The sequence below is a fragment of the Anticarsia gemmatalis genome, chromosome 2 (genome assembly GCF_050436995.1).
Source record: "Anticarsia gemmatalis isolate Benzon Research Colony breed Stoneville strain chromosome 2, ilAntGemm2 primary, whole genome shotgun sequence".
NCBI classification, from domain to species: domain Eukaryota; kingdom Metazoa; phylum Arthropoda; class Insecta; order Lepidoptera; family Erebidae; genus Anticarsia; species Anticarsia gemmatalis.
The window spans coordinates 1,736,920-1,761,684 of record NC_134746.1 but is presented as its reverse complement, the minus strand read 5'-3'; the positions used below and the strand labels follow the sequence as shown (position 1 = coordinate 1,761,684).

General features: G+C 33.6%; 1 protein-coding gene across 1 annotated transcript in view; it reads right to left on the bottom strand.

The window, feature by feature from the left end:
* Nucleotides 1–2,056: 2,056 nt before the first annotated feature.
* The window catches only part of LOC142986164 (uncharacterized), a 63,574-nt gene continuing 40,865 nt past the window's right edge, over nt 2,057–24,765 (bottom strand). Inside the window, exons 2-13 of the mRNA XM_076134471.1 lie at nt 11,114–11,279; nt 10,355–10,482; nt 9,656–9,783; nt 6,254–6,363; nt 5,805–5,885; nt 4,958–5,093; nt 4,463–4,575; nt 4,021–4,143; nt 3,425–3,598; nt 2,904–3,065; nt 2,604–2,693; nt 2,057–2,219 (exon numbers count right to left, since the gene is read on the bottom strand). Coding sequence (XP_075990586.1) covers nt 2,064–2,219; nt 2,604–2,693; nt 2,904–3,065; nt 3,425–3,598; nt 4,021–4,143; nt 4,463–4,575; nt 4,958–5,093; nt 5,805–5,885; nt 6,254–6,363; nt 9,656–9,783; nt 10,355–10,482; nt 11,114–11,248 — 1,536 coding nt within the window. The 5' untranslated portion in view covers nt 11,249–11,279 and the 3' untranslated portion in view covers nt 2,057–2,063. The remainder of the gene's footprint in view (nt 2,220–2,603; nt 2,694–2,903; nt 3,066–3,424; nt 3,599–4,020; nt 4,144–4,462; nt 4,576–4,957; nt 5,094–5,804; nt 5,886–6,253; nt 6,364–9,655; nt 9,784–10,354; nt 10,483–11,113; nt 11,280–24,765) is intronic.

Here is a 24,765-nt window from a genome sequence, read left to right as displayed (position 1 = left end):
AAACACTGGATAAACATATCGAGAGATGCGAGTAACCCACTGGTATACCAACAGCATTTTCTTTTAAAACTTTCTTTGTAATTTAGTGTATTAAAAAAATAAACTTGAATTATTCTTCAATTCTGTCGTCAATTGAATAGCAGATAACACCTATATGACCAGTTTCTTTAAGAAAAATTTCATGTTTTTTATCAAATATGCTTGTGACAGTCAAATACGACGAACAAATGTGACTGTAACTTTTACTTTGGCTATTTTGATGAAGAAACTTGTCATTAGTATTGCTACAAACTAAATCTACGCCCATAACAAAAAACCGTCCAATCATTACCCAACCATCCGAATTGTCATCATCTTAAGATATAGGTCGGAAGTGAAAAATTGCGCCGTTTGATCGTCCATCGATCATAGCCGTGACTTGCGTCTCGCTGATGACCCATTGATGTTGCTACGGAACAATTTGTTCCGCTATCAATGTTTGTAGTGAGATTTGAAGACTATTAGTAGATGGGTTTATGTAAGCATTTATTTTCTTCAGTAGGAGTTCGGCAGGGATGCCAAAATTGTGAACTATTATACTGTAAATCACGATGAAAATTAAAGCAATACAGTATTCAAAATGTGTATTGTTATAGCCAAGAGACCCCTTCGTTTTACATATAATCCACACCTAACGGCTAACATGTAACATAATAAGTATTTCAATTCTGTGGGGCTAACACTAAATTGCTAAGCAAGTGTTAAGCGCAATGAGAATTTTAAGTTTTACAATACTTTATTTGAGGCCCTACTGGTCAGTGGGAGCTGTAAAAGTGAATCACTTGATGTGATAAACCACTTTGTACACATATTATTACAGCTCGTATTATAAAATTAGTCTGCCAATAATATACAAAAGAGAATTTAGTCTTTCGTACAACCAAAGATCGGGCTAATCTACGTTATAACATTCAGAACGTTATTCAAGAAGTTTATAAAAAAAACAATTTTTCATGATGCCTTTCAAATACACTCTAAAGCAATGTATCGGAAGTGTGAAACTTTTCAGTGAGATGTTGCACAACTTTCAAATTCACGTGGGACCGTTGGTATGCACAATAGTACAGTGACAAGCATTAATACAGGGTTAGTTAAATATTATCTTGAAATTGTGAATCCTGCTTTTTGGAATATAATGTACTTGCAGGAGTGGTGGACTCAAGACCCAACCCCTCCCTCGCTTGGGAGGAAATTGCCCAGCAGTAAAAAAATTGGTACTTACTAAACTTTTATTTTCCATTTTTAGTAAAAGCAGTTTCTAAAACGTTATAATGTACTTTGCACACTACTTATTTACCAAGAGAAAGATACCTACCAATGACCCTAAATATAATCTCGTGAGTGCTGAAAATTTTTAATTTCTTTAAATTCGACATTTAAATTTATTTTATGAACGCGACAAATAAGTTAATATCTTAACAAGTTAACTCGGCATATTTAACAATAGTAAAGACACAAACTTTTGCAACGTTTTTTTTAACATATACATAAAATTGCCCACGACTATACAAATTGCACAGACCACTGAACTCACTATGAAATACTGTACACTATTTGTGAACCAAAGTGTATTTATTTGTTCCGGAAGCTTAAACTTTTTGCGGGCTTTCAAAGTTTTGTAACGCTCTGCATTTTGGATTGTTTTTTATTGTTCTCTACTATGAAACGCATTTATTTAACCAATTTGTAGTGTAGTAGCATGAAACCACTGACTACAAAACTTAAAGTTATTATGGTCTAATTTGTTAACATTTATTCGTTGGCCTAATGGTAAGTACTAAATTTCAAAAAGATGATAATAATTTTCTGCTTTTTATTTAAAATTGTAAATACGTTAAATGTTAAACGAACGCCTAACCAACGGACTTTTGTAAAACTGCAAAAAAATATTTTAAAATATGTGTAATCACTTCGCGTATAAAAACCTTACAATTTCTGACAAAATGTTGTTAAATTAAACAAAAAAAAAAACGAATACTGTTACCAGGAATACAAAATATGCTGAGGTTTGCAGAAGCCCTTGTTCAAAGTTTTTTCGTCTCGTCCTTAAATCGTACTTCCATGGGTATGACTGTTGATCTTCTAACAAAATCGTAGCGTACATCTATTTTGTATAGTTTGGACTCGGCTTTGGAGATGAGGTAGCGGCTGAGCAGTCGCGGAACTACGGAACCGATGTACTGGAATATAAAACAAATATTATGTAACTAATATTTCTTTTGTTCTAAGTTAATATTATAATAAATCTACCGCTGGCTTACTGTAAATGAGTTTATCGCCCCAAAAATGCAAGGGGTGTTGTGATGGTTTAAGGTATAATCAAATTTATAATGCAATAAATAGCTTAAAACGTCGGTAATAACAGCTATGTATACCGTCAAAAACTTGAACTTACTATAACCAGTGATTCTTTATATTGAAGTGAACGAAAAGGCCGGTATGTGCTTTGTATAATTTTGAAACCACCAAAACTACCTATCCCGAGTAGAGATTAGAAACAAATTATACTAATATACAGGGATAATAATATATATTACTACAAAGAAATATCTTCAAAAACTTACAAATCTAGAATCGTATTGCTTTCGTAATTGTCTTTCACAGAAATCTTTTGGACCCCAATCAGGTAGTGGACGAAATATGTGGTTCCAGGTCTTTAAATAAAATAAAAAATTAAATTCATTACTATTTATACCGAGAGGCGTCTTCCTTGAGTTTATAACACTGAATAAATGTTAGTTGGAGACGGTGAATTGAGTCATTAACTGTTATAAGTTGTTTTTTTTTGTATTCCCATAGCTTTCTGCTTGTCTGTCGGTTTGAAGTAAGTATCTAATACATGGGCTTGGAATTAAATTACTCACCACTCTTTGCCTAACAAGGTACTTATACATCACTAAAAACATTCCCAATAAGACTGGAAGGAGCATCAAACTCCATGACCACCGAAAGTGAGGTGCACGAACCCGAAAATCTAGCTTATCCAAAACATGACCGTATGCGTTTAGCGTTAAGACGAATTTTACCTAGAAAGATAAAACAAAAACAAAAATATTATTACTGCAGAAGATAAGACGAATTATATTTCCTTTGACTTACAAATGTAAGCTATAGTGCTGGGCACATTTTGACTTTAAAATCAAGTTTAACTAGTGTTCTAGTAGTCTCTTATTTTATGAAAAAAATATTATTCTGATCATAGAATCACGGATTTTATGATAAACTATTGACAAAGAAACATATATTTTTATTAATATACTAACTTAAGTTTTGATAATATACAGAAAAAAATTAGTTATTCGCTCGGAAATATCTTTATTGGTCGCCACATGTTCTACAGCTTGTATCGCAAAGACAATATACAGAAACAAAATTATAGACTTACCAAATAGTAAATAGGAACTAAACGTAAGCTTAGTGTTCTTAGCCTAGTAGGTGTTACTCCATAATGAAAGGTACAATCATCTAAAAGTCGTCCCAATGGATACAGTACATACAAGAATACTGACTCACATAGCGTTGCGAAGCCTTTTGAGTATAAGTACAAAATATATAACGACTGAAACATAATAAAAAGATTTTAAAAGCCAGTAAATTTGTCTGACACGATGTATGGATGTGAATAAGGCAAGGGATGTAAGGATCGTAATAAGTGGCGTTCTTTGGTCTCCGTTTACGGAAAACCTAGTTCCATGGGAAGAAGTCGTGCTTTTATGCATGTTTTTTTTTTTATTAAGCAAGACAAATCTGGCACTAAGAATTGCTCTGTGTCGCAGACTTTTACAAACATACAAGTAACGGACAAAAAGCACAACCAGACCCAAAACAATTATTTTTGGATCGCACAAATAATTGTTCCGTGTGGAGATCAAACCCACAACTTTCCGACGCAATGGTAGCAGCGTGGTGACCTTAACCACTGCGCCACAGAGATATAAATCTTTTAGGTATAAAATGAAATAAATAAATAAAAATAATTACATCCGTGGTTATGTATGCTCTGGTGAATATGGCAAATGAGAATACAACTAAAATGACCATCCATGCCTTCAGTCTGAACCATTCGTAAACAAGTGTATCGATGAAGCAGCGATATGCCACCGTCTGTAATAAAATTAAGGGAGTTAAATACCTGCGTCTTTTTATTTTAAAGATAACACCACACTAATATTTAATCTTTTCGGAACTTAGAAACGTATCAATTTGATTAAAATAAAGCTGAAGTAAAACTTAATTGAGGCCAGAAGTGAAAATTATGTCCCATTCTCGCTTAAGTGACGCAAGTGAAGTTGCGCTGGTCAGCTAATTAATAATAATATGTGAAACTGCGCGTACACGCGTATAAAAAATATTTATGTACTAAGTAATTATGTTACTTATTCTAGTTCCATAATAAACGAATTAAATAATAGGCAACACTTACAATAGTCAACATTTCTGTGAAGAAATTGAATCCAAAAAAGAATAAGTTATAAAGATCTCCGAGACCAAACTTGAAGAAGAAAATTGGGTATATGTAGTAATAATTGTGTTCGTCTGGAACAAAAAATATCATCAGCTTATTGTCATCACACGACGATCCGAGCTATAGAGTATACAATTGCTAATCACGAAATCTCGGATTCTATGCCTGAGTTTGGCAAGGTGCTATTAAGATTTTTCATTTTGCATGTGCAAATCATTAGTCCCTTTCTGCATTTTCCTAAGTAAAAAGTATCTTATTATGCATGTGTTGATCCAAATTATAGACTATCTGTTCCTAGTCTCACCTAAATTGTCCATTTGTTTTTTGCGCCAAAGCCTCACAAACATACATATTTATTAAAATGCATCAATCCTCATTATCTTTCGGATTTATAACATTAGGATTGAATTATACGAGTATAATTAAGAGGAACATCGTAGTTAAAGTTCTTACTTGCAACAGTGTGGATAAGGGGCCCTCTAACTAGGCTCTCACAATGCTTCGTTAGTTGGTCGGTTAATATCGCTCTAAATATATAAAAAGCTGCATTTGAGAAAATAATTAATGAACTGTCTCTGCTTGGGTCAATCTGAAAAACAAAAACAATGTTTTTTTATAATAGCCACCACGTGTGGTTCTACATTGATAAAAAAGCTCGCGGTGTTTGAAGTCAGATTAGCGTAGTTTGTCACTACTCCCGGGCTGCACTTGAGAAAAAAATAATATAAATAAAAAACATCCAATACCCGAAGCATCTTTTTATCAGGCTTATGACTTTTCGAAGTTATGTGTGTATTAGAAATAATTATCACTTAATCCAACGGTGTAGGAAAACATCGTGATGCAACCTTGCATGCCTGAGAGTTTTTTAGGCCAGTTCTTGAATGCAAAGTCCCCAACCCGCACTTGGCCAGTGCGGTGAACTCATGGCCAATCCCTCCCTTATTTCGGGAGGAGATCCTTGCTTGAGACTTAACCTATTAATGTCCCAGTACTGGGACATTAATAGGTTAAAATAATAGCTCTTTCTTCGACCTCAAAGTCTCGTCATCGGCAGTCGAGTACACTGCCGTCCAGACTACTGAAGCAGTCATACTTAAAATTTGTCCATCTACTGTATGGTCAGCGGTCAACCTAGTGTCCCTGAGAAGCACGTAGATGCTCTGCTCAAATACCACTATGCGGTCACCCACCTATAGAACGATCGCGCCAACGGTTGTTTAATCCGCAGACCGTTTAACGGCCCGTGGGCACAACTGGCTATAAGCAGTTTAAAATTAGTAAGAAATAGATTGGTTACCGGTTGAGAACTTCTTGCAGTTAATACATGGACCACAGGTGGCGCTGTCGTAGATTCTGCTAGCATATCAATATCTGCAAGCTGTGGACAAAACAAATATTCTAAGGTTAATACAAGCCCAGTGTAAACATGGGTCTACTACCGAAATGAAGGAGTTAAGCCTAGAATTCTCCACGCCGACAAAAAATGTAGACTATGCATTGGACATAACTCCAAGGTTATTGGTTTGTTCTTTTTTTTTCGCGGGGAAAAATCCTTTTAGATGCCCGACTTTTCTGCCTTTGCCTGCCTGTCAAGATATTTCACTGCTCAGAGACTGCAGTTGATCAGCCTTCCCCTAATCTTTGCATAACTCTCTAATGGCAGGAAGTTATGACTAGTCCAGCTGGTCACTAAAATTTACTATCACTAAAAAATCTCTTTAGGTAATACAAAAAAAAATCTCTTACCCATTGCTTCGGACTTATGACCTTTCGATCATAGTTGGCAATGACGTAAGGTCGCTTGCGTCTCCTGATTTGTAAGCGTAAGGCTATCAAGTACAGTAACGCGCACGCATCTATGAATATTGTTACGCAGTGAGCGAAATGCAGTACCTGAAAACGTATGAGGATGTTTGTATCAATTACATTAAGTCTATAGTTCACGTAGTTGGAAATACGACACTTGATCTAAGACTTAATTGAGACATTGCAAGACTTCAGTGTCTTAAAGACAGGATTAATGTATAATAGAATACGGGAATTAACGTGGTCGCAGGCTGACTGGCAGGCAGTCAGCCTGCGACCACGGCGAGTGCAACCTGCGCCGAAACGTTAGGCATTTTAAGGTAAAATGCGTGTTCGCGTCATTTCCCGTATTCTATTACATTAAACATGCAACGCAAGAGTTTAAAAGTTATTAATGACAGGTTATCGGAAATTGATAACTATATTCTTAAATCGCAATGTACATACATGATTGGAACACTCTATTGCCATTCGGCTATGACTACCAGTTTCATTAAAAGCGGCCAACTGTGAAAGACTTTATTTACACTGTCTTAATGTGAGTACAGAAAACTCAGGTACTCTGAACTCTCTCTATTCCATCACTAGCCTGACCCAAAAGTTAAACCCGAGATGCAAATTCTAGACATCTAGGCGGCAGTAGCATTCACTATCGACTGCGGCATAGAGGCAGTCAATCATACATATTAATTTCTTAGTCGACGTTATATCAAATAATTTTTTAGGTATAGGCCCTTGTAATAGAATTACAAGAATTGGCCATTAATTAATAAAAAGTAAATATTCTATAGATTTTATTTTAACATTTCCTTTTTTGTTCTTCATGTTTACGAGCTATATTTACCACAAAAGTTAGAAGATTGCTTCTTTAACTTTTGTGGTAAATATAGCTCGTTAATACCTTAAAATTTGAATAAAAAATTACACAAAATAATACGTACCCTCCAAAAATATTTGCTTGTAACCAAATAAGTCAAAGATCCCGTTATAGCCATTAGTACTACAAAATACATAAAAAACCTTAAATCGAAGCTCCTTTTCAGAGTTGTTCTGCAACGAAAAGTTTAAAATAAAGACAATGTGGGTGTTCTCATATTTTTTATTACTAAATAAATCTTATGCGTATATGTATTTGAAGTTTCTTAAAGAATCTTAAAGAAACCAAGTCTGTCTCTGCAGATTTGTTATAAATGTATATTTGTAACTTTGAATGCAAGAACTACTTAAAAAATTTCTTGAAATTTAGTTTGTGGTATTTTATCAAATGGAATATTTATTATTTATTAGTATATCTTGTCTTAGCATAATATTAATTATTCTAAATACTATAGATAAAATGTAGGTACAGACGTTTCGTTGCGGCCCCAGGTAGGTTTTCTTATTTAATTGAATGCTCAGGTTTAATGATTTTTTGTCACTTGAGAAATAAAACATAATTTACATCATACTTACTGAAAAAACTCAATCTGTGCCAATTGAAAAGACATATTAGGAAGTTTGTATACAGTTTCTTCAAATTGTACACTTGTGTTCTTTACGAGTCTTATAAATTTCCCCAATGTTACGCAATACACTGTAGTATTTAATTCAGTGTTAAATGAACTTACATTATGACATCTGTAATGAAAACTTTTATTCCCATCAAATATAGGTCGGGAAAAAGTATTTTTGCATTATAGTATGTATGAACTTGTAATAAAATCTTTTCTCATAACTTTTAAACTCTCGCGTTGCATGTTTAATGTATAATAGAATACGGGAATTAACGCGAACACGCATTTTACCTTAAAATGCCTAACGTTTCGGCGCAGGTTGCACTCGCCGTGGTCGACCACGGCGATTTTAGTGTATAATAGAATACGGGAATTAACGCGAACACGCATTTCACTCGCAGGTTGCACTCGCAGGTTGCACTCGCAGGTTGCACTCGCCGTGGTCCCAGGCAGACTGAGTCTGCCTGGGACCACGGCGAGTGCAGCCTGCGCCGAAACGTTAGGCATTTTAAGGTAAAATGCGTGTTCGCGTTAATTCCCGTATTCTATTATACATTAAAATCTTTTCTCTGCACAGAAAAGCTCGATATTTGGGTACCTCACGAGCTCACTGAAAGAAACCTAATGAACCGTGTACTCATTTGTGATTCTTGAAGCCAAAGAGATTGTATAACAATTTCATACATACTATAATGCGAAAAGACTTTTTCCCCGATCTAATATTAACACTAAGAAGTCTAAGGTGCAACTTATAAGGTGCTAATGGATGTCAGTTTTATTCCCATGCAGTAACACTAATACTTAGAGGGTGTTATTTGATAGCACAAAATACTTTAGAAATTTTTGAAGATATTCAATCCATATCCATGCTAATATTATAAATGCGAAAGTAACTCTGTCTGTCTGTCTGTCTGCTACTCAATCACGCCTAAATTACTGAACCAATTTGCATGAAATTTGGTATGGAGATATTTTGATTTTATACCCGAGAAAGGACATAGGCTACTTTTTACCCCGGGAAAATGACGCATTTCTCGGGAAAATTCAGGTGGACGTGAACGAAGTCGCGAATAATCAAAATATTATAATGACATTGAAATAACAAAATTCCGTTGTCATGGCAACTATTTCAATGGCGGATATGCCTTAGCGTTCTAACTAACTACTTTACTAACTTCGTTATATTAAGAGATATAAATAATTTTGAGAATATTTTTTGGAAAAAAAAGCATATTTTATAACATCACGCTACGACCAATAGGAGTAACAGTAAAAAGTGTTATAAAAACGTGGAAAATTCTGACCCATTCTCTCTTATGTGACGCAAGCGAAGTTGCGCGGGTCAGCTAGTAAATATTATATAATATCCTGTACCTGTTCCAAGGTGTTTTATGAAATAGAGCGTTGAGGAAATAATGTAGAGTTGTCGTTAATTTTGAATTGAACATTGTTATTTCAAAGAACGATGCTATGATTAGCAAATATTTGAAACCTGGAAAAAAAATGAATATCAGTAATGCATACTCAGACAAACATTACACACTCAAGGCAAAGTAAACGTAGAAAAGAAGAAAAGTTAAGACTTCATCTAACAAAGAGTATACTATGATTGATAACCTAGAATTATTTGAGGTGCTTCCGCGGCACAGTGGTTTACGTCGTGGGTTCGATTCCCACACGGAGCAATTATTTGTGCGATCCACAAATAATTGTTTCGGGTCTAGTTTGTGTCCGTTGTTTGTATGTTTGTAAAAGTCCCCGCGACGCAAGAGCAATTTTTAGTGCGGGAGATGTCTTTTACAAGAAATGAAAAAAAATGCGGTCACTTTAAAAGTAGTAAATTCCTTACCAATGCAAAAAGGCACCATTTTGGGTAAGAACAAATGTTCTTCTGGCGTGAAAGATGCAAGAAATACATGAACAAACATGTGCGGCAAGCTTTTAAACAAAAGGTTCGAAATATAATACCACATGAACCTGAAACCGAAAAACATATACTAAGAAATTGATAAGCAATATTAAAGATATTAATAAAATAAATAAATTTAACGTGCTGGGCAAGGGTCTCCTCCCGTAATAAGGGAGGAGTTAGACCTTGAACAAGTGACGGGTTGGGGATTTCACATGCCCTCAATAAATGTATTAAACAATTTTTTAGGCATGCAAGGTTTCCTCACGATGTTTTCCTTCACCGTTAGAGCATGTGATAATTATGTCTAATACACACATAACTTTGAAACGTCATTGGTGTGTTGCCTCGGGTTCGAACCTGCCACCATTTGATAATTATATTAATTATGATATACCTACTCCTGGTCTAATAATTTGGCTACGGCGGCCACTTTCATTTATACCAGCCAACTGTGCAGGATTATCTTTAAGTCACAAGTGTGTGTACAATACATAGGTACACTCTCTATTCCCTTACTCTCATAGCCCGGTGGGATCGTTAAGCCGACATGACGAGTGAGAGGTCAAGCGCAGGACTGACGGCTTTACGTGCTTCCCTTGCTTCATTCACATCCATATATTTTGTAAAATCTCATACCTGTTTAAACGCGTATGTTGTCGACAAGTGATTTCAGCTTTATTGAACGATGCAGTATATGATCTGTAGAACGATAATCTTTCGTATCTAGTTGATGAGTACACTGGACGTAGCGATTTGGTTTCTTTCTGAAAAATAAGAAAATATAAAAAGTATTTACACCAATGTATTTTTGAAAATATGTAAGTATTCGATTTTTTTTAGGAGATAACTCCCGCATTAAAAATACTCTTGTGCCGCGGGGACTTCAAAATTATCAGTTGCAAAGTGACTGGATAGTCTCCAACTTGCAGTTGGTCAGTGTAGTGTTCTCAAGGCCTCTCCCTCAATTGGTGAGGAGACCAATATGGAAAGGCGTATACCAATACGTATGCGTTTCATTCAAATCCGTTCAGTAGTTTTTTTTTGAAAGAGTAAGAAACAAATCCGTTCAGTAGTTTTTTTTTGAAAGAGTAAGAAACACACATAGTCCATTCATCCTCACGAAATTTCGCATGTATGATATTAGCAAGCTCCAAGTGGCTGACTGTCGGGAATCGGCGCAAGACCGGTGACGTCCTCTTGTATTGGAGGCCAAGACTCACTTTAGGTCATTGCGCCAGCGGAGTAAGTAATAATATAATTATAATATTATAATAATATAATTGCTACATGGCTTATGCTATTTAGCTTTTCACATCTACGAAAGTGTAATCACCATAAAGGCATTAAAAGCTGCAAAGCACATACTTATCTTGAAAGTTTATTTTAAATACTAACCTTTTGTACCATATGCAGCTGGAAAGTCGGGTTTTGGGTCTGGGTCATAAACCTTTTTGAGAAAATAGAGGTCTTGCTTTCGGTATCCCAATCATCGCCCAAGTCTTCAATACTTTTTTCTCTTAAGTGAGTCATGTTTACTATTTAAATAATGGTATATACTTTCCTGAAAAGTATGTTATTATATTATATAGTTACTGCTTTTTTATTAAGTGATAAATACCTGAAAATAATAATATTTGTAAACAACGCTGTACAAAGAAATAGACAAATAGATTTGACGGACTTGACATAATATTTTGCAATGTCGAATGTCATATTAGCATTTAACAGAAAACTCTTTGAATGCCCTTTAATCCAAGAAGAATGTTTCGTAAAACTATTATATAACCTACTTACATCATTGTACAGCTAAAACTATTTGTAACGACACACACTGAGCACTTTAAGAACTCAAAAAGTGACAAATATAAGGTTCCTTAAATATTGTTTTTTTAAACCTTTATGATAATTGTGTAGAACTTGTGTGGTGATTACCTATACACCACATAATTAAAAAAAATCCAGAACATCACAAAAATCTTGTCTATAAGGAGTCTATAGCACCATTTCTTAATCCATTATAAATTTCAAACAAAATTAAACCACCCAACGGTCATATGGAAGCAAAAATTGTTCTCCCACCAAATTGCTTCGGCGCAAATTTCACCGTCTTCACAAACCATTTGTTGTGAAACAAAGCGCCCGCATATTTCGTTGTGCTGTGTTCGTGGTGGAAATTTCCCTGTTACAGAAGTGAGAACGCAGATTTCTTGATGTGGTAACGGATTAACGATCTGTTTTGTCCATGTTTTTGGTAATTTGGTTTTACAATGAACTATACCTGCAAAAAGACTTAAAGGAAAGCTGACTAATGCCCGGTTTCTGAGTACATTAAGCGGTAGTTTATCTATTCAATAGTGTTAAAACTCATATAAAAATGTTGTTGTAAAACTCATTTAAAAAAAAATCCTCAGAAACCGGGGGTTAATGACATGAAGGTTGCACATGCAAAGCGCTAAGATTGTAACTGATATGCTAAAAGAATAGCCGGAGTTTGTTTGTCTAATATTATGCAATTAGAAATTGAAATATATAATATATTTATGTGATGCCTATGGATCAATTATGGGCTATGGGTATTTGAAAGACCTTGGCTTGAAATGTATGATAGAGGTATGTGCGGTCACATAGAAAGTAACAATAATGCGATTGTGGTAATAATACTATAAATCCAACGGTTCTTAAGCGTTATTGAAAATAAAAGATTAGGGTATCTTATTATTTTTATCCACGTTAACTTATATAAAATCGTTATCTTTTGTATCTATGTGTGGGAGTAGTAGACCTAACAAATCCTAGCCAAAACTAGCAAAACCAAAACAGCTACTAGAAATATCGAAAAAGTAAATATATTTTACGATCTTAAAACAAGCAATATTTAACATCAATGAATCACAAGAAAACTTAAACCATTGGTGGTTGTAAAACAGTTTAAAGTTTCCCGGGACGGACCTTATTGCGTGAACTAGTCTTTATATATTGTATAGGTCTCAAGTTATGGAGCTATCTTATCTAGTAAATTACGGTCTATCTGGACCTTTGAGTTGAGACCAGAGCACAATTTGTACGAATGATAGTAAAACTTTACTAGTTTGTGAAGTTATTACTGGGTTTAAGTTAAAAGTATGTTGAGATGGTCGTTTTGAATAAATAACTACATTTTAGTTGCTTGAAACCTAACTAATTTTAGCAGAGTTTTAAGAGGTGTCAAGAAATCGAATTTAGTCAGCATTGTTGATTCTGCTGCTTTTTATAAGATCACGTCTGTTGTACCTGGACTTTGCGCAGAAATGTGAAGAATACAGCCACGTTTTGCAATCAATGGCGGCGAACCTATACCTACATACCAGGGAAGTTAACAAAATTCGGGCTATTATTAAGAAATAAATAATTGAGTAAAACCTGACACATTACCACATCCGGGAACTCATCTAACGTCCTCGTGACCAATAGTTGTATTTATTACCCCCGATACCACTGAGGCCGTATTCCGCTGCTTCTATTTCTAAACCAGGAATTGTATCCGGCTCAACTCAGCTCAGATACAAACAAATAAATATAATTACAAAACTCACACACGGTCATTTTGAATCCGAACTAAGTAGAGCTATGGTAACCAAATAACTGATAAACATACTTATATATTAAAAATATTGTTGCTACAAAATATACGCAGGGCTAAAAAGCTGCAGATTTTGGTTAAAATGCTGATGCTTCCAGTAACTGCGACCATATTGTAGAGGCTTGAAACAGACTGTGGTTACGATGAAGCCAATAATGGTCAATTATACGTAATTAATGAGCACGGTTACTCCCATATCGTATTGTGAAAGTTTTTACATAGCTGAAAAATACCATAGATATTTTCTCTTCTTAGTAGTTTTACATTATTATTCATTTCAAAATCTTTACATAACCTTATAACAAGCAAATATCAGTGATTTCTATCGTCTGTATTTGAGAAAATAAAAAGACTCAGAGATAGTTTTAGACGAAAGCAGCTCATATTTGACACTGTTCTTTATTTTCTCCATGTTATCAAAATTGGTTTAGTGATTTAGCCATGAAATCGTAACAATCAGACGGGCTGACTTTCGAATTTGTAATACTGGTATTTCTTTTCTTGCAAATAAACTTAAATATGTACTTATAATCTGTATATCTGTCTTGTTATATCGTAAAATGACCTCAGGCACATCCAACCCCTGTCTCCTACATTCAAGTCGCAAGCATTCACAAAAGTTCACCGACACGAAGATTTAACCTTGCTTCAAGACGGTTCCCGCAATTTTAACAATGCACCACCATTTGTGTTTCATTTTAAACATCAAATATGTCTTTACAATGTTTTATATTGTTTGGTACAAGTCATATACGTATTTACATTTTTAAAGAGAGAAAAGATTAGATTTTTAGTTTACGCGTTAGTGCGATTACAAACTTGCGAACTACGTCATAATGAAAATGAATCATAGGAATCAACAATATGTGGGTGCGAGCGAGAGACTACGATAAAATGGCATGACTTAGTTCGCACATTTAAAAAGGTCCCAGGTATAGTGTGTTATTAGTTATAGTTGTCCAACACAGATAATGCTTGGTGTTTTTTAGTTGTACAGGTCAGTCAGCCAGCGACCACTGTGAGTGTAATCTCTAATCATCTTTTGACTAGATGAATGGATGTGAATGAAGTAAAAAAAGTTTGCATTTATCATAGCAAGTGGCGTTCTGTGGTCTTTGCCTACCTTCATAGGAGAAAGGAGTTATTTAATTTACTTATCCTACTAATATCATAAGTGCAAAAGTTAAGATAAGATAAGATACTCTTCACGATTAAACTTCTGGACGGATTTTAATGAAATTTGGTACAAGGATAGTTTATAACCTGGATTAACATATAGGATACTTTTTACCGCGGAAAATCTTTCCACGCACCGGAGTCGCGGGCCGAAGCTTGTTTACTATAATATTCCACATAATATTATGTTGTTTGTTGGTTTTTCGTTTTTCAAGTATCAATTTTAAATCTTACTGCATCTATTTTGAACACAATATTCATACTTCGAAACTGAACAGCCAAATCTAGTTCAAAATCCTCAACAAGATCCAGCCGAAGTTCCGTACAACATCCAATACATATACACATATACTTCAACACTTCTGCCTTCGACAGTACATCTCGAACAAGTTGAACACGTGGTACAGTCGCGCACAATAGACGGAATTGAAAACTGGTTGTAAGTGCACTCCGATGTAGTCGCTCAGTCAGTACGCTATGTCCAATTGTGAGAATGATTCGATGAAAGGAATTAATAGGGGAATAGAAATAGTTTTTCCGTTAGATCTTTCTGGTTTCTGCAAATAGTACGGAGATTGAGCAAATTGGAAGCTTTTTATTCTAAAAGTATTTTTAGAATTAATTTTACGGGCTGAATTCCATTAAAATAAGAGACTAGATTGAAATGTTGCTGCATATAAAGTTTTCCTAAAATTTCTACATGCCTTTAAACTCCAGTTATAGGTTTATAAGTTATAAGATAAGATAAGACATTAACACATCGATAGCTTCACATCTATTACATCCAAAGGTGAGGGCAAAGCTGTACTCATAAAACCGCTTTTGGCAATCAATGTTGCTGGACTAAAGAGCGAGCCTTTTGACATATACTAGGCATTTACGAAACACCGGGCTTCCATTGAAAATATCTTAACATATCTATATAACTATCCTAACATAACATATCATATTAATATATAACATAGTCTAATAAACACTTTTTCGAACCCAATAATCAAATCTAAAGTCACATGATCAGCAGTCAGACTTCTGCAGTTTAAATAAGCGATATATCTTTAAACAAATATCTCAACCAAATTCGCGACCACAAACCACAAAAGGAATAAAACAAAAGTCTCAAACGATTCAGGAAACAGTTGGGTAAGGATATCGAATAAAGAAGTGTGAATTGTCCACCATATTTCATTATCCGTCGCATCAGCAGTGTCTTGAAACGGCCAGAGATATTGAACCGATAGATGATTTATATAACTCGATAGTTTTATGAAGAGGTTTCGTTTTACTTGGGATAATGTTCTTTGTTATAGTTTTCGTTTGTAAAATATTTTATTTTAGAATATTATGAAAAAACACAGACGAGGCAAGTAAACAGTAGGTCTTAGTAGTTGTCAATATATAAGATAACAGTCATTAAGCCACGTCGAAGGCTTACGGGCGGCTTAAAAATCTTTGACGCTAGGATGACCACCAATCATACGATAAGAAAAAGTTTATTATACTGATATATCAGAAACTTAAGTCATATTGTGATTTCTAGTAAACAAAAGTGGGATCTCGATGTCATCATTGAACCAAATTATATTTATCCAGGTTATAAGCTACATATATATCTACCGAATTTCATCAAAATCAGTAAGTAGTTTTTGGCATTAAACAATAACAGACGTACAGTCATTCAGCCTCACAATCTTTCGCATTTGTAATATTTTCAGGCAATGCATATGGTTCAGAATGTTCCAGATTCAGTTTTAACTTTGAATCTGAATAAAACTAGTCGAAATCAAAAAGGTAAAAACTGCATTGGTAATGTCGTTTTTTCTTTGAACACATCCAGCCAACTTATTTTCCGTATGCACCGAATCTAGCACAGGTCCCTCGGGTTTTATTTAACCAATATAAAAATAGTTGTTATTCCAGTCCGGTGTAGCTACTGAATCAGTGCGATGCAGTGCGCCCTGCTTTATGGGTTATAGAACAAGGTTGATGGAGACGGTTCTTTTTTATTTTTATTATCACAACTGTTTTTTTATTGTATTAGGTGTTATAATCCCTCCTTTGCGGCGGAGATAAGGGTCTCCTACCAGTAGAGGAAAGGAAATGGTTTAAATTATTACTAACGATAATTTTATTATCGACTAGCTGACCCGCGCAACTTCGCTTGCGTCACATAAGAGAATCATAATTTTCCCCGTTTTTGTAACATTTTTCACTGGTAATCTGCTCCTATTGGTCGTAGCGTAATGATATATAGCCTATAACCTTCCTCGATAAATGGGCTATATAACACTGAAACAATTTTTCAAATCGGACCAGTAGTTCCCGAGATTAGCGCGTTCAAACAAACATACAAACAGTATAGATATCAAAGTATATTTTTCAAATAAATTGAAGGTTTAGCGATGGTTTGAAAGCTTGTAAACTATTTTATTATATCGATTTGCCTTTGAGAAACTGAATAGACTTAATAGAAATATATAATATATAGATATAGACTAAAAAAAATCGCTGTGAAAATTCCATGAATGAAAGTCGTCTCCACCCCACTGCTGTACTAAGCAGGTGTTTTAGAATATTTATAGTATATCTCAATATAATCCTGTTTATTTTACCACACAATAGATTTGTTTATTTATGGCTACTGTAATATTGTGGCTTCTCCCAGTCAACGTATTGATTGAACTAGTTTAAAATTGAGTACGAATAATAATATGTTTATGCGGTGTTAAAGATAAAAGATTTTTTTTTTAATATGTTGATGTAAAATAAACTCTCGCGAATTACTTCTGGACATGGATTTGTTACTAGAATGAGAAATGGTTCAGATATTGAGTGCAGTTAAAACTTTACATTTATTTAAAAACTGCCAATCGTAGTTACATCAAAGAAATAATTATTCGAAGGGATGTACGGTTTTATTAATAGGTTTTCTTTTAAAATCAGAATAAATTATAATATCCGTCTGAATAGTAAAAAAACACTAAGGTTTTAAGTCGCCCCTTACACATTTTAATATCAAGTCTAGAATAAATAAAATAAATATTTCTTTAACACTAGAAGAGCGAAATCATTCGCGTTAATACCTTAGGCTCGACAACACTTGCGTTGGAGACGAAAAAAAATCTTAAAAAGACGACTCCATAGCTTTTTTGTTCTTTCAGGTAAGTGTGATAACAAATACGCGAGACTCACAGCCAGACGTTGATTGAGCCGGCGCATTTATCCGCCGGAATCGAACCTATTTCGTTCACATAATATCGAGTTTATTAGTTAGCGTGAAGTATTACTACAGCGGATTTGCTGTGTAATTACAAACGGGCGTGGAGGACATTTTTTATTTGGGTTTTGGTTGTTTTTTTTTTGTAAATAGGCAAACAAAAGCCGTTAAAACTATTGAGTGATTCTTATAATTAACATATAGGACCAAATGAGTTTTGGTATCAAAGATTTAAAGTTTCTCCAGGCTTTTCATGGCGTCATATCTCCGAAAAGAAAAAATCCTTAATGGAAATTTAACATCTTGATACGAGTGATGCTTAGTAAACCTTAAATTGAGTTCAATTAAAAAGCAACTAAGCCTACCATTTTTTTTACCTTTGACACTTTCGTGTTTCTTTTCAAACTACGATTCACTAATTCCTAGTAAAGCTACACACTAACAGTTCATCATTCTAACCTACATATAACGTGACTTGCTGATACCTTACACAGAAAGCCCTTCAAACCTGTGTAATGAACTTTAAGGTCATTGCCGTTCAATAGTGAGAATCGCTCAATCACCTACTTAGTCAACGCTTGGTGTTGAATTACTGATGTCTGAGTAATTGCTATTAGTAGGTTTAGATATGGTTTTAGGCAAATACTGAATAGTCGTATACATAATATGGGTCTGACTTTTTATGAAAAAATATAACTGAAAATATGTACAGATATAAAAATGATTAAATCAAAAATAAGTATAGTTTGTTAAAAGCACAACTTTTGTTCAACTATTGTAACTTACTTTTGATCTATGGTTTGTGTACCTTTGTTCACTAAAATTAGTTTTTTAATATCATATTTCACGTAAAAATCAAGGAATTTTTTTTATTGAGCATTCTTATAAAGTAAGAATTTTCACATGTAACAAAATTAAATTACTGTGAGTTAATTAAAAGTAGACTGATAATGCTGTGATAACCTATGTAGAGATCTTATTTAACGGACTATTGCACTGTTTCGTCTAAATCACGATAAATGCAATAAATACCCTATCTTACCACATTATTTCCAAAAAAAACAAAGCTTTTCCAAAATCATAAAAATCGTTTGCAGAAATTGGCATTCACATCGGAATGCTCACGCAATAAGGAAATATTGATAAAGTAAGTTTTGGCCAATCGCCCAGCTAACATCTGATGAGGAAAACGTTTAGCCTTACTTCAAATGCTTAGTAACTTTTTCATAGTATATTTTGAGTCCATTGAAATTGAAAATAGAGAAAACCAACTGATAGAAAAGACCTTTGAGCTGACTTTTTTTGTTTCTTTTATCTAAGATCTAGTTAGTAGTAGTATATACAACTGCCAATCGCAAAGACTCCTGGATCAGGCTAAGTAAATTAAATTTTTCTCAGTAGTATGCGCGGTATCTAGCAATCGCATAGCATAAATGATAAAACATATTTCATACTCATCTGCCAGCACCTGTGTTTAAACAAGAGTGGTGTTTGGGGGCACTTCATATGGTGATGCTCATAAAAAAAAATATGAAATATTGTAACATAAAAATTCAACATTATTGCTAAACCACAAATTGGTCTAAATTACCACTAAAACACACATTCGTCATAATGTACTGCTTTTCGTTAGCTGTAATTTCGGTTTTAAATATACCTAAATTATTTTCTTTCTATTTTAAAAACTTTCTATAAATTAATATTCATGTTAATAGACTCGTTTTCAGTTGTTGTTAATTCGATTTCATCTATACTTTAAATCTATAAAATACAATTTCTCTATAAATTAATAAAGTTATATAGTGAGTAGAGTGAGTAGAGTGAGTAGAAGTTTATAGTGAGGGTATATACCCTCACTATAAACTTCAAAAACGTATTTAAAATAACCGTAATTATATTTCAATAACCAAGTGAAACGAACACAAAATTAATTAAACATCAGAATCTAGGCACATTAATGATCGCGGTTTAATACTAACCATACTCAATTTGCGTCCTAACTAGTTTACCTGATATTAATTTTAACGTACTTATTTATATTGGTTTTATTTCCATAGTAACTATATGGTGATTTTAACATTATACACCTTATAATTATAATACTAATAGGTGCTCCAGTTGAAGTAGACCTGTTTTAGCAGAATACTTTAAAACTGAAAGCCTGATTATCATCATGCAAAGTTTTATAGGTTTTTTTTCTAATTTAACCATATTATTGCAGCTTAGACCTGGGTGAAAAGCTTGGTGTGGTGGCAATAGACTTTTGTTTCAAGGGACCAACAATAATAAATTGCGAAAAATGGGTTTATTTAATACATGTCTGCTTTCATCAGCTGTTATGCCCGTTTGTTAACATTTCAAAGGATTTCAATACTATTACGTTTTTTCTCCTCAATGAGTCATTTAATTCCTCTTAAAGTATAAAACCAATCAAGTAAAAATCAAACAAAGTACTTTCAAAAATCGCAAGTCAATCTTCTATCATAAATAATCTAAATCATTTCCACAGAACCAAAGATCATTGTTTACAACATAATAGTTTCTGACTGTCCCTATGCATACAATTTGTTACCAAAAGCCTTCCCCCCCTCGTGACCTTTGGGTGCAACAATACATCCTTTTGTATGGTACTTAAATCGATTTATAGAACCGACTGATAGTTTTGATACTTTTAGTTGAGTCATAGTTGTTGTTTAATAAATTTTGTTGAAAGTTCTTTTACCTGTAGGTAAGGTTGTATGACACCCACGTAAAAACATTATAGTAATTAATCTATTAGGATATAGTTTTGTAATGAAATTTGTTTCTTAGAAATATCAATATACCAGTTGATAGGAAATACTGTAGGTCATGTTTACAATAGAAATGATTGTAGCTTACTATTTGCAATTTTGTAATACTTACTTACATTTCGTGTGTTAGTAAAACTTATTTTTGTGTTTATTTTAGTTGTCTTGATCTAACTCTAACTCGTAACTGTACAAGTTTAGTGTTAAATAAGTCTTAAGCTGAAGACCAAAACAGAAGTAAGAAAAACGCTCATATCTATCTACATAGTGCACGAAAGAGTTCACGAATCTGCATAAAATATATGCCAAGTATCAAAACTAATTAACCTCTCTACGCCACTACGAAGTCATTTAACACTTTCAATAAAAAACCACATTCACTCGAACCGCAAACCGTGACAGTACTGTTCAAGTAGCAAGTTGTGAAATATAACGAAAATAAATTAAAATAGTGACGTAATGCAAATATGAGTAAATCTATAGCGAATCGTTGGAAAAATGTTAAAAGTTTGACACAAGACAAGAAAGAAGCGACAACTGAAACACCGCCGATTATAAACAAAATTGTGAACCTTTCTAAAGATAAAGGTGAGATTTTTTCACATTTACTATGGCTGCAAGATATAAAATACATTAATTGTAGAACTTTGTGATAATGATCTCTCTCTCTCTCTCTCCATTTCTCTTCCATAATATGAATTCAATATCGATTTTTTCTACTAGTCTCAATTGACAAATTCGTTTTTAGTTTTTACTGATCAATGTCAATTAATGTATAGCTAATGGAATGTGAGTGATGTTCTACTGAGATATTTTATTTTCAAATATTTACGTTTTTTAAATCGTAAGTGACAGCATTGATATGACTTCTAAGTATGTTAATTTTTGAGTCATAATACAGAATATTATTGCCACTTTGGATAGTGCAGATATTGATAAAGCTACTTCAATAAAATAAAATTAAATTACACATCGTAAAAAGACTCATGACTTACCAAGGTCGTTTGAACGTTCGAAATAACGGCCAAATTCTGAATAGCTCACATCGAAATGAAAAACTCTATTAAAACAGCTTTTACTGTAGGACCAGACATATTAGTCTAAACCTTAACAACATACAATCATAATAACTCCTCCGTTTATAGTTTAAATTCTCACTATAAACGAAACGCTTCGATGACTTTCAAAACTTTTTTTGTTGCGGACACGTCTAAAATTCGCTAGACATATGAAATTATATGGTTATTAGGCCTAATGGTGTCGGAACGCGACACACGATAGTCGAGTGTTTCGCCCTCGCCAAAAGCCGCGTTAAAATATTCACGAAATTAAATCCTTCCGGGGTTAAAGATAAAAAAATGGCTACAGCAAATCCCACCAAGAACTCTGGTCTTGCGAACGTAGATCCTGAATTGTGTGAAGAAACGCCAACTACCAATAAAAATTTAGGTGAAATTGGTGAGTCTTTATTTTTTATTACAAAAGATAATTTAGGTGTGAAAGAGACAGGTGTTAGAGAGAGAGATGAATATGTCTGGCGCGAAAATTAATTGGGACTTGAATTCAAGGATCAGTTTAGATCATGAAGTACTCATGTCTTCAAGCAAGTGTTACTATGGCAGGTAGGTCCTGTTCAGCTACATAGAGAATTCTAAAGGTTTTTAGAATCGATTAGGTGCGCCCGTCGGGAGTGTAGCGTGCATTGAACAAATACAAACATACCATTATTTGTGGGAGAATATTGGTGTTTTGACTGCTTGCTTTCCACCTGTCGGGGATTCGAGAAAAGTTTTTGGGAGTTTAAAAGCTGTTTGGCAATGTGTGAAATTACTTTTGCTTTAGAATTTCGTACGTTTATGCAAATATGGTACATTGAGATAAACGTTTTGGGAATATTAAAAAGGCTGTTGTTTAGGTTCTTAAACAAGAACTTCATTAATATCACTGGCTTTAGAAATAGAAATTGAAACGTTCGTTAAAATATTTCCTAATTTTCGTTACGAGAGAAGTTAAAACAAAAATCTTGAACACATGATAATCCCATTGAATATTTTTTTAGTACATGAATATTTTGAATACCAAGAAGATGAATTGTTTATTTTTCTACTGTTTATGTCTTGCAGTCATATTTTAATAGAAAACAAGAGGGTCGCAGGTGACGGTTGTTTTGTGGTTAAAAACATTTTTCCAACGAATTTGGTAATGATTTATTCAGTTAAAATAAATTTAAAATTTTACTTAGAATTATGCTTGCGGCACTCTTGTTTGCATTTTATATTTTTTGTTACGTTTTACAAACTTCATACAAATAATCTTAGATATTAATTATTAGAATCTTAATTTTTAAGCTTGGGTTACATGAATGAATAAAACTGAAAAGATGAGACAGCAAAAAAAGCTCTCAAAGAATATTGACTTTATAAAAATTGTTTAAGAATGAAATAATTACTTTTCAAAATATTGCCTTAGAAAGTTAGATTAACAAACATCAACATGAACATTATGCACACTTGTTAGTGTGTGTGTTCACACACACACATACACACACATAATTGTGTGCGAACAGAACTGAAGGCATACCTCGCGGTACGAACCAATTACAAATCATTCTAATTATAAACCTCTTTGTTGACTGAATAGTTTTGATACTTTCAAGACGTAATATTGAAATACTGCGACAATGTTTAATAATATTGTTTTTATGTTAGTGCTTAGTATTTAATATAATTATAGTTCGATTTGGCGAGGAAAACAAGAAAAATATATACGAATAAATAACAAATGATGACACATAATATATTATAACATAAATTGATACCACTTTGCTTTATGTAAAAGCTTTATTTCGAAAGATCGTTTGTATAAACTATACATATTATTATCTTCGAAAATGTTGAAAAAACCTCCAGAATAAAACCACAAATGACGTCTTGCATTAAAAATTACGCTTAAATGCCACATAACTTTATGTACAACATTAATATAACAAAAACATTGACCCTCAAACAACAAAGTATTAACTCCACTACACCGCGGTACAAAGCCATCACTGTCAAAAGCTGCGATAAGCGAGCGATGCAGGTGTTCACTTTACATACAAAATCACACCATCATTAATTACATACATACAAACATAGGATTCATAGAATCATGGTGATATTAATATTGTAATAGATGATTTTGGGTAGCCCATTATAATTTGTATTAAATGAAGGTTGAGTTACTTGGGTTTCAATGGATCAGTAAGTCATTCAAATAGGCATCTTCCATTCTTGTTAGATAGAACTTACGAGGTTAATTTGGTGCTTACTTTTCCTCTGTTTATGTAAAATGACAGTTGTCTTTTAAGTTATGAAAATAAAAGTTTAAGGGCTTTGTTTTGTTTTGTTGTAAAAAGAAACGATTTATAATTGTAACACATTAACAAACTATGAAATAATTTGGGACTACTGGGACTAAAGTGGGTCAGTTATCATATCATCGCATAGCATTATCAAAACAACTCAAGATAGTGGAAAATATATGTTTTTTTTTTATTTCCATATATTCAAAGTTGCAGTTTTCTTATAGACGTATCATTAAATTTTCGTAACACAGACCACAGCCATAAAAACGTACAGTTCTAAAACAATATAATCTAAATAAAACACCCCTTGTCTAACACAAGTCGTATAACACTCAAACTCCAAACAGATTAGGAGTCCACACACGATAAGCATTTCCACGGCTCTCATCCGTTGAATGTAAATTGTGATTTGCATAAGCATTGCTCGACGGAATTATTTCGCCTTCAACACCTGTACTGGGTGGAATTAACTGATTTGTTCTGTGGATTTCTACGAAGTCACGTTGATATTTTATGACAGTTTTCTTGTTTAAGGCGTTCTATGTTTACATAATTCGTGGGAAGAAAAGAGTTTTTGAAAGTGGTGTCTTTAAAAGATAAAATTGTGACTCGAATTCAGCAATACGTGTTTAATTTACGTAGAATGAAAAGTTTTGTTAAGTTTATCAGGTTTGTGAATTATTTTGCGAAGAAAATAAGCCTATTTTTCACAAATAAAATCGGTATACGTCTAGTAAAAGTGATTAAATGTTGTCTAAATTTGATACTAACGCGTGGCTTGCAGACATTAATTTTTAGAATATAATTTATTCACACTAAAGTTTAAAACGTGCAACACAAGAACGGTTTCTAAAAGCGCTTGTATTTTGTATAGAATCTTAATTAAAACCAATAAATCAGTTA